We start from the raw sequence: 17,202 nt of genomic DNA, 5'->3' as shown, positions 1-17,202 counted from the left end.
TGTTCTTTGGCAACATGGTAGACAAGCAATTTTTAGACTTACTCCAGTCTGACAGATTTAGCGAGTTATCAAATTTATACTCTTCTTCATAGTTCATCCATACCTCACAAATCCATTATAAATGACTTTAATTATCGTTGTGGGCGCCGTTACTATCGATACGGGTCGGTTCCAAAGCAACTGTACATTTGCGTTTCGATGTTACGCCTACGCGTTCAAATTTACTGGTCAGTTTTCTTGCAGCACTGGTTAAACTTTATAGACTTTCGCTGATATTGTTTTCGAAAAGGCCCATATTCTTCTCTAATTTGCTTCACGTTTATCTAACATTTTTATAATTTGCTATTGCAGATAGTTATTCAATAGTCTTTGCACAGTGAATATTATCTCAGGAAGCCTGCTGAACGCCTTTGGTCAGGGCTGGGCTTCTCCTTCAGTTGTGCTAAGAAAAATGAACTTGACGGAGGTGAGCCTGTTAATGTTTTCTTTTTATCATTGTTATTATGAAAATTATTAAATACTTTGATAGGTTATGTCTTTACTCGTTATTTCGCATCGGCATTATTTTCGGCGCTCTTGAACCATATACGAGAAGTGCTAAAAGTAGCCCTGGGTAACGGCTTAAATCGTGCTTTGAGCCAGAAATTCCTTTAAATAATAACACCAGAGCCGTGACTTTAGCGTAGGTGGATTAGGTACCAGCTTATGGATCCTTAATTATACTCTACACTCTGAATCAGACACTTCAAAATATAAAATATTTCAACAACAAAATATTGTGATTTATTGTTTCCATTCATATAAAGGAAGTTTACTCAACTCGTTAAATGCGTAGTGTACCTTAACTTTTTTTCCGGTGTGTAAATCCAGGGCCAAGGTGCACCCATCTCTTGTGAACGGTCTACGCAAAATTAGTTTTCATTTACTTTAATGTAGTATGCTTTGAAAAGCAAATAAAACAAAATGGCAGAATGACGAGCTGGAATAAATAAAAATCTTTTTTCCTATTCGTTGCAATGGAAATTGTTAAAACTACGACGACAAAGATATCTAATAATTTTTCCAATGCAAATTTTATAAATTGCTTACCAATATGTAAAATTTTAATGATGTCCATGAAAACCCCACGAATAAAAAAAATACATACTTTATGGGGGAATACTTTTTGTACATAAAATGGGATGGGTTGTTCTTGATAAACCCCACAATTCATTTCTAGGTGTTACCCGATTTTACTTGTATTGAATTAGAAAAGCAACGTCTCTTTTCTGTCTTCCTTTCAAAGAAACAAGTCATCGTTGTACAAGCACTCCTTTGGAGCATCAGCGGAGGAGTGTTCCTCATCCTTTGCCTCATGATAGCCATCACATACCTGCTGGTCAAAAAGAACCGACGCGCACATCATCTCTGTAAGTTATCCTTCCGTGGCCTACAGTTGAAATAACTAGCTGTTTCCATTTCGACAGAGATAAAAACAATGACTGATCAGGGAAGAATGGACTGTCTGTGACTGCTGTCGATTTAACATGTTTCTGGAGGTGTAATGCAAATGTCTCTCTTTTTTCCAGCAGGTCTTTCATCGCCCCGCCAACGGAGGGATGAATTTGGACAGAGTGAAGAAATGGCTCAGCACAAGAAACTTGAGTCAACCAGGAGTATGGATACTGATATGTATGTAGCCCCTCGCACCGACTTCGCCACAAAGTCGACCAAGCGTCATCAGCGCTCGGGGGTAAGTTTTGATCAAGAGGTAGCCTACACTGCGTACTTTGTCTTACGTAAGATGGACAGTTGATGTTCAAGTTTCCTGCCAACATTAGAAATTTAAAGAGAGAAATGTTTGGCACCGATAATTTCCCTTGATCGTTATCATTAGTTAATACCGAAATTTCAGTCAACCTTTTACTCAAACATAACGGGAAAATTCCCCTCAACCACGATATCCACGTTGATTAAAAAAAATGAAAAGACGTTCATGAAAGTTATAAAGATGATACAGAATAATGAAGTGATAAAAATCCTTGACACAATTCCGTAAGTTTTTCTGTTGAGATTCGTACGTGCCAGTTAAAGTTTCGCGCTCAAATTGTGACCGTCTGCAGAGAAGAGGAAATTTCTCACTTGGCCAAAATACGTAAACATGCTCCATTGACCGGAAAAAACAGATTCTGAAAATAAATGCTTCAATTTATTTGCCGCAGCCAACAATAATGGTCCTTTGCTTGATTACATTCTTAAGACGCTCAATTTCTCGGATCTTCTTTCCTCATGATCTGCATCACTGCAAAAATCAGTTATGGACATCACTTTTAATACGGGCCAAAATGGATGATGGATTGATAGGTATAGAAAGGCAAACAAGAATAGGTTTAGATAAATGGGGGGGGGTGAAAATGACAGGATATAGTGACATCTGACACTTCAGCACAAATCTGAGCTTTTGCAGTAAACTAACTTCGATATCACGTACGAAAACATACGACTATTTATTCAAATGGTCACACACTGCGCGTGGTCTCAATTTTTCCTTTATTGACTTAGCGGTTATAATGCAGTCATGCCACGCACTTCGGCTATAAATAACTCACAAAATTTGGCTTGTGCAGACCTACCTTGTGTAACTGGGCTAAATAGGGTGTGGTGTTTCCGTAATATCAGTTGCGGGCTTGGCCTAGATGGTAAACCTCTTCAATATTTTCATTAATCCTTCCCATGGTTTACAATTTCTTACATTCTGTTCTGTATACTGGCAAGCCAGGCATCTTACTCTTAAACGGCTCCCTGCAATACAAAAAAATACTACTAGGACAGGATTCTTGTGCCTCACGGCATGCAGCCCGTAGCCTCAGGGCTATGCTGTTCTCTGGCCTAACCTACACCTTACACAGCACCGTTAGCCTAGCTGTACATTCGTAATATTTATATGTTAACACGATCTGACATGTTCATTTTCAATTTATTGAAGTACATTGCTTATTTTCTTATTCTATACATGATGGTACGATGACAGCCACGTGCATGGATAACAAGGTGAACTTTATAAGAAGTGCAACCAAGGTCCTTCAAATATATTCTATATTCGAAGAACCTTGGCCACAACTATTGGTTCCCTACTGTTACAGTATTGTAGCAATGCGAAAACTCAGTTTATTGTTACCACAGTGCGTAAGACATCAACTAAGACAAGCCTATACCTTCTACAAAGGAGGAAACCGTTCACTATTGACGCTGAACTAGAACAGCGAAGTTTCTTCGTAGGGGAGGCGTCAAGACTCGAGAGCAAAATAGGTAACACCGACACGCATAGTCCTCTTTTAAACTTACGATCATAGATACAACCAATTTCAAGAGGTTATTCTTACTTCTTCATGTAGTGGAAACCAAATCGTTTTTTACAGGTTACTAAGGGTTTTGTCATTAATGTTAATGAGGGATTTCCACATTACACACAGAATCGTCACGATTCTCCAACCAACTCGCTCGACCAGCACATTTACGACGATCCTGACTACATCCAGTCCTGTGCCAAGATGGGAAGAGCACACTTTGGAAACGAGTCTGACATCTCAAGTAAGGATGAGTAATTGATGTGCAGTTTATGTATACGCATTGAGAAACTTGTGCTTGTTAGTACATGTGTGTGTGAGGGTGTAGATGTGTGGATAGAAGATTTGACCTTACACAAGTTGTAACCCATTTGTGTAAATAGTTTCTTCAAAATAAGCATTCTTATAAAAATATCTTATGAAAATATGAACGACTGAGTTTTTGAAATCTTGGCATTAGAATGTGAAAAGAATTTGATTATTTAAGTTATAGCCTACATATTTCCTCAACGATAGTTTCCCTTTCACTAAATCATAAAAGAATTTATAGTAATAGCCTACAGATTTTTTCCTTGTCTTCCAAATATTTATTTGAAGCAAAATAAATATCATATCATCTCCATTTTACTTGCTAATACTGTTTGATTAATTGAATGAAAGATGCTTTTTCCAAAAATGCATGAATTAAGGGTTTTTTACCCAGTCCTTCAGGTTGCATTAAATATTACGAACATGTTCGGTAGTATTACATCACCATGTAATGCTATCACTGTATCTGTTTGATACCTAGGTTGTGGCGGAATTCTAACCCACAAACAAAACAACACTCACCCTGATCTTCGGTTGCTGGAGATGGGTAAAGGTCCACGGTCGCCAATCACAACACACAGAAACCACAAAAACAAAATTTCAAACAAACCCTCCACCAACAACGAACGAAAAAAAAAGAGACACATGCACCATCAATATCGGTACCGGTATCCAAAAACAAAACAAAAAAAAGCCAGACGAACTCCCCGTTCACTTTCAAGGTTGGACCTCAACTGCCCAAGACTTCCCCAAAACCGAAAAACTCCCGACAGACCGACAGACAAACAGACAGCGCCGTAAAACGAACTCCAACAACCGAACCACTCACAACGACAATTACACTCTCTCTCTCTCTCTCTCTCACAAAACGTTGGGAAATGCTAAATAAAAACAAATTTCTTCATCCCTCTATATTTCTCCCCCCTTTTAGCATTTCCCAACCAACACCTTTCACACCTCTTTCAAATCGCCTTACGCAACACCCACGGATGCTCACTAGCAGGTCCTCTAGATCGCGTTCGCGGGAACGCAATCATTCTCTCAGACTCGCTCTCTCTTCCAACAACATTCAGATTTACATTTTCTCCTCCATTCTCTCTCAGATTCACGCTATCTTCTTCACTATTACCACTCTCAATTTCATCCACAATCTCATCTATACCCTCTAACTCGTTCCCAAATACCTCCCCAATTCTTCAACTAACCCATCCCATTCGCTCATTGACCTTTCCAATTCTTGCAACGATTCATTCATGCTTTCAATCACTCGTCTATCACTGCTACGCTCTGTTACTCTTACACTTTCGCTCACCTCCAACCGTTCACTTACCCCTACACGTTCAGTCAACTCAGTTATATCAAACCCGCATATGCTATACGTTCTATTCATACCATCCCATTCATCCGTATTACACGCTTTATCACTCATTTCCACTTTGGCACTCACACCCCCGTTCACTTACGTTCTTCCCTTTCTTACGTTTTCTACCATACTCTATCAAAACAAATTGCTGATCCTCATGCAACAACCCCTCACGTACATGCATCACACGCACCGCTTGCATCCTGGAGGATCCACCCATTTGAACCCCCTTCACACTCAGTTTCCCGAATTCGCTGTCACAGTCACCTGCTTTCGTCTACATACACTTGATACATGCCCTTCCATTCCACATTCGACACACTTCGCTCTCGGTTCTGAACACATTCTCGCATAATGCCCATTCTTACCACAGTCGCCACATATTACATTCACTCGGGTACCCTACAACCATTAGCAATATGACCCACCTGTCCGCACCTGTAGCATTTAACCCCTATCTTTCGTACACTCCCTTACCAAATGTCCTGATTGCCCACACCTGAAACACGCTCCTAAAGCCCACCTACACTCATTCTTTGTATGTCCTTCCTTTCCACATCTAAAACACTTCGCTCGACTTCCACTCACCGACCTTCCCCTTTGTACACTACTATCCCTAACACGTCCAACCCGTTGTTCCCTTTACAAACCCATCATTCATCCTCACTGGCACCTCCACATTACTTGCTCTTACACTCCTATCTATTACACTATCGGCCATTCTCATTGGGCCCCTCAACACTGCATCCCTAAAGCTTCCGAACTCTGGTACTCTCTCATCTACCCCAGCCCTTACACTTACACTTCTACTCTCTTTTATAACCCTGTCAAGCTCATAATCTTCTACAATTTCCAAAATTTCTCCCAAGTCAACCTTTCATTCGTCCATCTTTTCTTCTCCTTCCGCTTCAAGTTCACAAATTCTCTAACTCCATCTGGCACTGTCCCTAACAACTTCCGTACTAACTCCTTACATTCATCTATCCCATCATCCCCAAACTTCTTCCTTGCCAACGTCTCCAGCCTACAAGCATACAGTGACAAGGTTTCCCCAGCTTTCATTCTTGCCTCATCAAATTCATTCTTCCTCTTATACTTTAACACTCGCTTTCATACGCCTCGCTTGCTCAACTAGTCTAGCTTTCACCTTGTCATACTCAACATCTCCCACACTCATAATAACCCTATACATATCAAGCAAAACCCAGTCAAATATTCTCCTAATTCTCGTGCCCACACTCTCTTACTCTCCCCGTACTTATCCTGACAAAACCTTTCATACTCCCTAAAGAAATCATGCACATCCCTACTTCCATACTCATTATACTTTTCACGCCGGGGTACCTCCCTCACATACATAGCCTTTCTCACTTCTTTCTCACTTTCGCTACTTTCACTCTGTCCTTTCATACCCTCTTCCGAATACAAAGAGTCCACTTCCGCACTTACATTCATCTTACTCATTACACTCTTCTTCCCCTCTTTTTATCCACTTTTATCCACTCACTTCCATCTACCTCACTATCACTACTGCCTTCACCCTCTCCCTTCTTTCCTGCCTTCCCACTTCCTTACCCTTCTTACCAATTTCCTTTCCCTTTCCTTCTTCCCTTTTTCCTCCCCTGACTTATCCTTACTTTCCCTCCGTTCCTTCCCTTGCTTTTCATTCCCTTTTCCTTACCCTGCCTTTCATTCTCTCGTTTCTTACTTCCTATTTCCACATCACTTTCATCACTCACGCTTCCATTCACTTCTTCCTCCTTTTCTTTCTCTCTTGCCCTTCACACGTTCCAGAGGACCTGCCTCCAACAGCCCCTTCTCCAAAACCACCCTTGAACCTACCTTTCATCATTTCTTCCACACTTTTCATCATTCCTACAACTTTTTATCCATCCTCTCTTCCATTCTCTCTTCTGACTCTTTCATCTCCCCTTTCATTTCTTCTTTTGCACTTCTTAGCATTCCCTCCACCTCCTCCAACTGACTCCTCAATCTCTCATTCTCACCCCTCAACCACGTATTCTCCTCTCTCAACCTTACCAGTTCCTCTTCCATCCTTCTCTTCAGTCACACTACCAGCCACCAATCTCACTTGCAGCTGCAATACCAGCCGCCCCACGTTGGGCGCCAAATATTATGTGGCGGAATTCTAACCCACAAACAAAACAACACTCACCCTGATCTTCGGTTGCTGAAGATGGGTAAAGGTCCACGGTCGCCAATCACAACACACAGAAACCACAAAAACAAAATTTCAAACAAACCCTCCACCAACAACGAACGAAAAAAAAAAGAGACACATGCACCATCAATATCGGTACCGGTATCCAAAAACAAAAAAAAGCCAGACGAACTCTCCGTTCACTTTCAAGGTTGGACCTCAACTGCCCAAGACTTCCCCAAAACCGAAAAACTCCCGACAGACCGACAGACAAACAGACAGCGCCGTAAAACGAACTCCAACAACCGAACCACTCACAACGACAATTACACTCTCTCTCTCTCTCTCTCATACACACAAAACGTTGGGAAATGCTAAATAAAAACAAATTTCTTCATCCTCTATAAGGTTCTCGAGAATCCAACAACTACGAAAGGGTCCACGAATACGCCAACGCTGGTACCTTGCGACGCTAAACCGGAGACTCGGCAAGCCATTGAGGTTTACGTTCTGTGGCTAGGCTGTCAACTGTCCTCATCCTTGTTTGACTAATAGCCTCCGCAAGAAACAGTTACTGATTTGACTCCATCCTATATGGCGTTGCCTGTGGCAAGTTCTAAAGATTAAACTTTATTTAGGGTTTTGAAAAGATTTATGTCAATAGATAAAGCTTTGGTCATTGCACTGTTATGCAAATTTAACGTATTTAATCACAGAAAGTTTGACAAGTAAATGGTAAAACCCAAAATAGGGGCGTGGTATTTACAATTCTCAGTCGACTGTGAGCGTCATAGGTTTCCAACTCTAGACCTATAGGTAGGTGATGTTCACTATTTATGCAGTAAACGTACCTTCAAAAATTCTTAATTTATCTTCCAAAAGCAGGAGGCTATAATATATTCAAAAAGGATTTTGAAAAGTATTATGAACGTGAAATTTTCATTTAGTCAGTGTAGCCTGTTCTGTTATCCAGAAAGAAAACTACTACAGATTTTCACTGAGTCAGTGTAATCTGTTATGTTACTGTTACAGATTTTCATTAAGTCAGTATAGTCTGTTCTGTTACTCTAATAGGAAAAAATTACAGATTTAAATGATAATACATATATAAATTATACACACACACACACACACACACACACACACACACACACACACACACACACACACACACATATATATATATATATATATATATATATATATATATATATATATATATATATATATATATATATGGCAGAGTAAAATAATCAATATCTTTGTTACAATATCATAGGATATAGTGAATATCTTAACTGCCTTTTCCTACCTATGTAAAATAAGGAACCAAAATGTCTCAAGAAGTATTCTCCAGAAATGGAAAGTATGTAGCATAATAAAATTTGTTATCATTTAGAATATGGTCACTTTCAGTGAAACCACGCCATAAACACCCTTGCTTAACAAAGTTTCAAAATATAATATTATAATGTGTCTTTAAATAAAATGAGAGAGAGAGAGAGAGAGCATAGGCAAGGGTAGAGAAGTGTGTTAAAAAAAATTCAAAGTAAACACAAGGTAGAAAATTAGTGAGCAAATAAATGCACAGTAATTGAGGGACAAATCATAACAGTTTATGCCAAAAGCCATTGCTCAATAAAGCAGGGAAGCCTCTCTTAAACTTATCATCAGCATCAAGATCCATAACACAGTAATTGAAAGACTCTGGCGTTGGGAAATTAAAAAAAAAAAGGTTCGATAATATTTTGTCAAGAAGATATCCAGAGAAGGAAAAGAAAAATGTCATCAGTGGTAAAGCAAAGGGTCCGAAGCATGTGAAAATAATAATAATAATAAGTAACAGAAGAGTGAAAGATTCAAATGGTCTTGGAAGAGATAACGAGTTGAGAATTTATAGTAAATTGGAGGGCATGAAATAGGTCACCCACAAAAATCTGCCTTTATTCGAATTCGTGAACCCGGGATTAAGCTGACCCTACATTTCTGTTTCTTTCATGTAATAACTCTTAAACTTAATTATTATACTTATTATACTTCCTGACAAAGATTCTGAAGAAATAAGTCCTGCAACCAACATAGTTTCTGTAATCTGCATTATTATTATTATTATTATTATTATTATTATTATTAGCCTATCCATATGGAAAAAGTCTACAGGGGCCATTGATTTACATTTCAGGCTTATAAAAGAATATGGTGTTCATTGGAAAGAAGTTACAGAAGATAATAGGAAAGAAGATATCAGTTATCAGAAAAAAATACGTTAATAAACGAATAGGTAAAAATACTGAGAAATTATTAGAATACATGGTGAATGGTTTTAAGGCAGTAATGCGTTGCAGTTTCGCTTGAATTTTTGAGGTTCTAATTCCTAACTTCCGCAGGGAGACTGTACCTGGTACCACGATCCCTGCAGGAAAAGGCAAAAGTTACACAATGAACTTTAGGATAGCAGAAAATCTCTCTCTCTCTCTCTCTGCTCCCCTTCAACAAACCGCATTCTCTTTTAGTAAGCGACGTGTTTCATTGTGAATATGAAAAGTCCATGATTTTAGAAGACATATTACCTGGATGATCAATGATGACGGTCGCTGCTGAAAGTTGCCAGTATATACCAGTATAGTTAGTTTATTGGCTATATATATATTTTATATCATTACATGATGGTACAACTAAAATAGCCGTACTAAATTGGTGATAGGTAGAAGAAAATGAGTCTTGAAAAGTATGACAACAATTACATGATGATAAAAAATGGAAATCTCATCCGCTGCAGAGACATTTGGCAACTGAGCGAGACAATACTCCCTCAAAGGTTTCCGCAACCAGCAATCGGGGATGTAGCTCAAATGGTAGAGCGCTCGCTTAGCATGTGAGAGGTACGGGGATCGATACCCTGCATCTCCAGAATAAATTTTTGTACCATTGAGTTATATATATATATATATATATATATATATATATATATATATATATATATATATATATATATATATATATATATATATATATATATATATATATATATACATTTTCAACTGAAAATATAAGTTGAACCTCTATTTTTCACTTAGAGCAACAGCATGAAAAATTGAGTGCAAAGCATCTCTCTCTCTTGGTGAATGGTCACAGTGACATTTGGGTTATAAACACTTTTGGAGGCACCTGTTGGTTGATCTCATATATATATACATAGTCTTTTTCTGCTTCCATGTTGCTATCTACGATAAAAGCATACTGTATATTTTCTTTTCTCTCTAAAAATAAATTAAACTGGAAAAATGGTTATTTGTTAATTACTAAATCTATATATGTAAATGTACATACATGCACACAGACATTTGCAGTGTTATGTTGCTACCCGAGAAAATAATATTTTTTAAACTTCTGTATAAAACTTATAAAAACAAAGGTAAGAGAACCCATATTATATCCTGCTTTTAGTAAAAATCATCATGAGGATGTGATCACTGTGTGAGAGAGATGTGGCACATGTGCAACAGACAACACTGTCGAATTGCTCTCTGCCTGTCCCCAGTGTTCCCACAGGGGTGTAGCTCAAATGGTAGAGCGCTCGCTTAGCATGTGAGAGGTGTGGGGATCGATACCCGCATCTCCAAGACGACTTTTGCTTGCAAGACAACAGGATTATAAATTAGGCTGATATTGTGATTTGTGAAAGGTGAGGAAGATCTCGCAAGATCTTGCAATTTGTGAAAGGTGAGGAAGATCTTGCAAGATAACAGGATTTTAAATTAGGCTGATATTGTGATTTGTGAAAGGTGAGGAAGATGTTCAAACGAGGATGAATGACAGAGAGAGTCACAGACAAATAGTGAGAGGCAGTCGCTCTGATGAATATTCCATTGTCTTCAACCAATATCTCAAATGGACATCTAACTCATCAAATGTAAAGCAAATGATTTGGATAAACCATACTTCAGCCTCGATTTTTATTAATTAATTAATGTTTTTACTGTGTTTATAAGCAACAGAATAAACTCACATTCCACTAGCTTTCATCCTTTTATTGTTACAAATATAAATATATTCAACAACACTAACTGCAAAACCTGACTGAAGCTACAGTTTTACTTATTAATACATCTTACAAACAAGCAAAAAGCTGTCCTGGAGATGCGGGGTATCGATCCCCGTACCTCTCACATGCTAAGCGAGCGCTCTACCATTTGAGCTACATCCCCTGTGGGTACTTACTCGATGGTGGGAACACTTCGACGGCAATGTGTATGCAGTCGGTTGCCAAACATTTCTTTTTCTGATGTTCTTGCCAGTAAGTAATCTCTGTCTGATGTTTATGAAATTGATTTTAGTACCAGAGTTCGACGTTTTATTCTCCTAATTTTCTTACAGCACTGCTATGAACATTTTGATACAAACACAGCATTTATGATCGTTACTCAAGTAACCTTAGTGTTGTCATGGAATAAGCCATATGAATGCCTGATGATTCCCAGCTTTTTTACTTTCGTATTGAAACACGAGGCTGAATATAAGTGAATACGATAAATGAACGGAAACAAAAATATAAACTATGTTAGAGAGAAAAAAGTGAGAAAGGAAGGGAGATTGGATTTATTATTTCCGACTCCTGTAATTTCAGCTCAGTGGTCTGGTTAAACTAAGAAATACTTAACTTTTGACTCCTGTAATTTGGAGAATATATGTTTTTTTATTGAAACTAGATTGCATTTTTAAAACATATTCTGATATTCTTTAAAATTTTAGGTCGAGGTCAGTGGTAAGCTAATTTTAATTACATATCTTCATAAAGTTTCTAATTTAAGATAAGCAGTATTGTGGTATTCTGGCAGAGAGAGAGAGAGAGAAAGAGAGAGATGCCAGGCAGGGCAGCCGATCGAAGGCTACGGTCTACCCCAACGCCAAATCAAAGTCCTTCAAAAAGAAGGCATCGCGCTTACCCCATATAAAAAAAATGGGAAAAAGCACGTTAAAACGAAGAAGAAGAAGGAGAGAGAGAGAGCAATTACGGAAAATCTAATTGAATCATAGCACGCACACGGCCGCGCACACGAAATGTGATTGTGTACTGGCACAGGACAGAGCTGCAAGATTTTTTTTACACTGGTACACAGTTTAGAAATTACACCAAAACCGATTAATAACACAACCCTTTCAACCGACCTACTGTAAAATAGTTTTATATCGAATCGTACAATTTTATAAGCATACAAAACTCAAGGTATCTCAGCCAGACAATGACTGACTATTTTTACGATTCAAAGCGTTCTTTGCAGTGCGAGTTTTCCCTGAGACTTTTAGTAGATGCGCATTTCATGGAAAAGGATTTATAGCATCTTTTTCTTCTGCAACTGAAAGTAGCTAATTCTACTAAGTTTTCCATGAATTTCGACAAGTTGAGCTCTTGGTTGCTTGACATTGGGATCTTGTCCTATTATTCAAATGGTTGCGAACTGTGCGTCCGTTGGTTACGAGACTTGAGGCATATTACCATAGTACTTGGCAGAAATAACTGTTAAAAAATGAACGAAATAAACCAAAATCTCAAACGTAAAGAAAATATTATTTCATGTTTACGAGGAAATTCCCCTACTATAGAGTATTTTTGTGGTAGGGTTCCGTGTTACAAACTCAAGAATTCCTCAGTGGCAGTTTTATCTCCCGATATTCAAGTTCTCAAGTGGAACATGAAATACTGATCTTAGAATCAAAGATGAATATAGTTTTATACAAAGGATAGCATTGATCCTTGCTGTTTTCTCCCTCTGTCTTCCCATCTCTTTTCTGAAAACGAACCCTGTGTTTTAGTTTAAATTTACAGAAGATTAAGATTCTAGAGGCTTTGATCACCGACTCCGTTCGCTGTTCAGTCACTGGTATCCTTATAAACATACAATTAATTTCCATTTTGATATATTAGTGTATTCCCAGCCCACCCCCACCCCAAATAAAAAAATTGCTGAAGCAGTACAAAACCGAATTTTGGGGACCAAGGAATTTCATGATAACCAAAAGGAAAGAGTGATTATTCATTTGCAAAACACATCTAAGGGAAAAGGTTCTTAGCAACGACTGTAATAGTCATTACTGCCACTGGTTCCTACTGCCTCTAAAGTTTCCATAGGGGATGTGATCATGTGACCTAAATGGTAGAATTCTCTCTTACCCTGAGAGAATCGGGAGCGATTCCCTGCCCCTCCTGGATAACTTTTTGATGAAAATAATAAAAGCTTTGTTAATCAGAACACACTATGAAAAGCGAAGCTCAAGAGTAGTGGGGTATACAGTAGTCTCTGGATCCTATATGTTAAAGGGGAACTTGAAAATTTATAAAACATCCTGTCATACACAGATGCCATATATTTCTTACTTTGATGATCTTTCTATGGACAAAAATTAAATATTTCCCATTTATTTACACTTTTTTTACTGTAAAAGAGTTAGACTGCAGAACAAGGTAGAAAACTTTAGGCAGCCTCCATTAAAATTCACTATGCCGCTGTTTACTTAGGCCACAAATTAAACAGTCGTATATTGCAATTTCTCAACTTTGGTGGATTGGATCCAGGATCAAGAGAGGTAAGGGGCTAGCAGCCTCATCCCAAACTACCAGTTGAAACGAAGGCTAACTTCTGGAGAAAGGTTTAACGGTCGGAGAAACCAAAATTTCAACCCTTCCTCTTTCTAGAAATCCAAATCAAGTCCTTATTAAAATCGTTTCCACAGAACTACGTCCCGTAACTGATCAAGAAACAAAATTATGTTCACTGATGAGACCGGCAATTGTTTTGGAAGATACACGAGAAGTAGGTGAGGCAAGGAAAGGAAACTACTAGAAAACTAAACTTCAGGAAAATAAACAATATTTCCAAGGGATGAAATATTCAGAAAACAAATAATCTTTTTGATCTTTGAAAGATGGTAGTTCTTAAAATATTAGATAAAATTTTCTTATAGTTTAAAAACAATATAACGTGATTCTCTCTCTCTCTCTCTCTCTCTCTCTCTCTCTCTCTCTCTCTCTCTCTCTTATCCTTCATGTATTGTATTCTTCTATACTCGTATTCATCCATGTGTTTCATTACGATTATAACAAGGCTTCTAATTCTTGAAACTTTTATGTAAATTATTCTATGACAACGCTACAGTTGCATAAGTAACGATCATGCATGCTGTCAATATATCAAATTGTTCATTTTTGTTAGAGCAATGAAATGTGGAATTTCGGACAAGAAGCAATTGAACATATGCATGAAAACTAGATTATGTATGTGCCAAGAACGTCAGAGAGAGGAATGTTTGGCAACCAACTGCAAAAGACATGGCAGTCGAAGTCAAGACCTGGTCGAAGTGTTCCCACCATCGAATGGTTTGTGAAAGTTTTGCCACCGTGAGCCATGTTCCCACAGGGGATGTAGCTCAAATGGTAGAGCGCTCGCTTAGCATGTGAGAGGTACGGGGATCGATGCCCCGCATCTCCAGGATAACTTTGCTTGCAAGAGACTTACAGACCAGGTAGCCGAAAATAACGTTAAGCAGTACTAATCGTTACAAATATTATAAGTTATGTGCCACATTTACTGAGAAGAATAACAGCTGGTCGCTCACGACCACAGCTTGAAAAGCATGTGAATGGATCTATCATGCTCAATGTCTCTACAGTTTGGGGCTTTAAGATATTGGTCATCATTTTTTTAACCTATAACTTCCACACTGAAAATTAAGCTGCTGTTTTTGTTATTCGCCTTAAAACCGGATTATGTACGTGTTAGTAATCTCTGAAGCCACTACTACTACCCAAAAGGTTTATATATATATATATATATATATATATATATATATATATATATATATATATATATATATATATATATATATATATATATATATATATATATATATATATATATATATAGAACAGCAATGGATACACCATCATGGAAGCGCCATCTACATATCAGTAAGGACACCAATGAAGGCCAAAACCCGGAACAGCATTTAACACAACTTTATTGGGGCATGTTTCGAGCAGTACCCTCACTTGTTATCAACCTACAAAATTAAAATGACGACATTACAATTCTCATAATAAAATTCAAAATAATACAGCAAAATTACTATAAAAATGATAAGAATACGTTTAAAAGATGGCTAATCAAGATAAATAATTGAATAAAATAAAATAAAGCAAAATACAAAAATTTAAGTCGTAAAAAAACGGAAGGTACAAAGGCACAACAAACACACTAATCAATATACAAACCAGTAAAACGCAGACTAAAAACACAAAAGCGAGGTTACAGCCACATTTCTAGCCAAACGTGGCTTTATCTTGATGGTGTATAGAACTTCTAAAATGTCGAGGTCTGTAGCAAACTGAGCAGTGGTTAAAACAGAAAAATCATCAATACGTAAAGGCAGTCTCCTAGCTGTGTTCTCTAATTGCACTGTAATTAGGTCTTGAAAGATAATGGCCTGTGCGATATGACCTAGGTGTTCAAACCATCTCATCCAAGCTGATCTGGTAGTTTTTCCAACCACACTGCCATTTATAGATCAGACTGGACCGAAGGCTTGTTGGTGTAGTCTTTGATTTTAAAGAAATTACCTCATTTATTTTGCAAAGTGAAATATATTTTGATATCTAGCTGAGGGTAACCAATGGACAAAATAGAAATTAATTGCTTTTTTAAATCGTAACTATGAGTTCCATTAAAAGCTAAAGGTAAGTAAATAACAGGTTTCTTTACATTGGCGGTAGTTTCGGGTTGTTTGTTTACATATAGTTTCGAAAGTTGTTTACCAATATATGTATTTACGTAATTCAACGGATTGCCACTGTTTTTTAAAAGTGACCTTAGAAATTCCAATTCCTCATGCAAATTCAAAAACCTAGAACAAATTTTATATGCTCTGGTTACTAGCGTCAATACCAAATTCATCTTATAATTCAAAGGTGTAGCTAATTGAAATTTAGACATAAGACCCGTGAAAGTACGCTTTCTAAAAAATGAGGTGTGTAAGTTATTATCAAGATTTTTTACCTGAATATCCAGAAAAGCAAGTGTATGATTATCTTCGATTTCACAATTAAATTCTATATTAATATGCTTACTATTAAGATACTCCAGAAAACGAGGAATCTGGTCACGACTCTTCAGAATTAAGAAGGTATCATCAACATACCTCCTGTACAGTAAGGGCTTAAAATCTAAAGGACAATCGTTTAACCATCTTTTCTCCATAAAACACATAAACGCATTTGCCAAAGATGGTCCTATACTGGACCCCATGCTTACACCATCAGTTTGCTTATTTAATAAACAGTTAAACAAAAAGTAACATTCTTTGGTAGCCAAGAATAAAAGTTCCTTTAACTGCGACCTGTTAAACCCACTGACAGTATCATTCTTTTAAACAACTCATTTAGGCAAATGTCAATCGTCTCCTCCAGTGGAATTTGAGTAAACAGAGACTTCACATTAAACGAAGCCATAACACACTTATTAGAATTACAGTTTCTTGGGCAGTTAATAAAATGAAAGGAGTCATTTAAGGCATATTCATTTTGTAGTTAACGGGGCAGGGATGGGAACAAGAAACTTGCCGATATTATAGTTGGCAGTTCCAATAGCTGATAAAATAGGTCTTAATGGGTGATCTTCCTTATGGACTTCTGGGAGTCCATAAAGTCGTCCTGGTCTAGGTGATTCAAGTGAATCATTAGCGACACAACTATTGATACTGTAAATTACCATAATTGGTCGTTAGGATGAGCTAGCTCTCACTTTGTTACTAGCTTTATCCAGAGTACCATTATTATAAGGCAATAATATTAGACAATTTTGTTATTGATGCTTATCATACAATGCCCTTTTAACAATGATAGATCATTTGAAGTTACCAAAAAGGTAAATCGGGATAGTGTAACTTTCTTGTTACAAAACAGCTGCGTTCGTAGTTCCCAGTTTGCTTAACTTACGAGTTTTGTTGTTTAATAAAGGCCAATATTTCCTTGGTAGTATTCTATAATCAAA

At 37.5% G+C, this 17,202-nt stretch overlaps 2 protein-coding genes and 1 non-coding gene across 3 annotated transcripts in view; 2 read left to right on the top strand and 1 right to left on the bottom strand.

Moving 5' to 3' along the window:
* LOC136851710 (uncharacterized) overlaps positions 1-8,560 on the top strand; it is a 29,675-nt gene extending 21,115 nt beyond the window's left edge. The window contains exons 2-5 of the mRNA XM_067126056.1: positions 1,220-1,409; positions 1,569-1,732; positions 3,453-3,570; positions 7,568-8,560. Of these exons, the coding sequence (XP_066982157.1) occupies positions 1,220-1,409; positions 1,569-1,732; positions 3,453-3,570; positions 7,568-7,635 (540 nt within the window). The 3' untranslated portion in view covers positions 7,636-8,560. The remainder of the gene's footprint in view (positions 1-1,219; positions 1,410-1,568; positions 1,733-3,452; positions 3,571-7,567) is intronic.
* Positions 1-17,202, top strand: part of LOC136851878 (probable phospholipid-transporting ATPase IIB) — a 351,307-nt gene that overhangs the window by 271,062 nt on the left and 63,043 nt on the right. The gene's annotated exons all lie outside the window — the stretch shown is intronic.
* On the bottom strand, positions 11,295-11,367 carry TRNAA-AGC (transfer RNA alanine (anticodon AGC)). The gene has a single exon. It is a non-coding gene; the product is annotated as a tRNA-Ala (tRNA).

This window comes from Macrobrachium rosenbergii, chromosome 24, assembly GCF_040412425.1.
Source record: "Macrobrachium rosenbergii isolate ZJJX-2024 chromosome 24, ASM4041242v1, whole genome shotgun sequence".
Classification (NCBI taxonomy): domain Eukaryota; kingdom Metazoa; phylum Arthropoda; class Malacostraca; order Decapoda; family Palaemonidae; genus Macrobrachium; species Macrobrachium rosenbergii.
The sequence above is the reverse complement of the archived record's forward strand: the minus strand, read 5'-3'. Positions and strand labels throughout refer to the sequence as shown.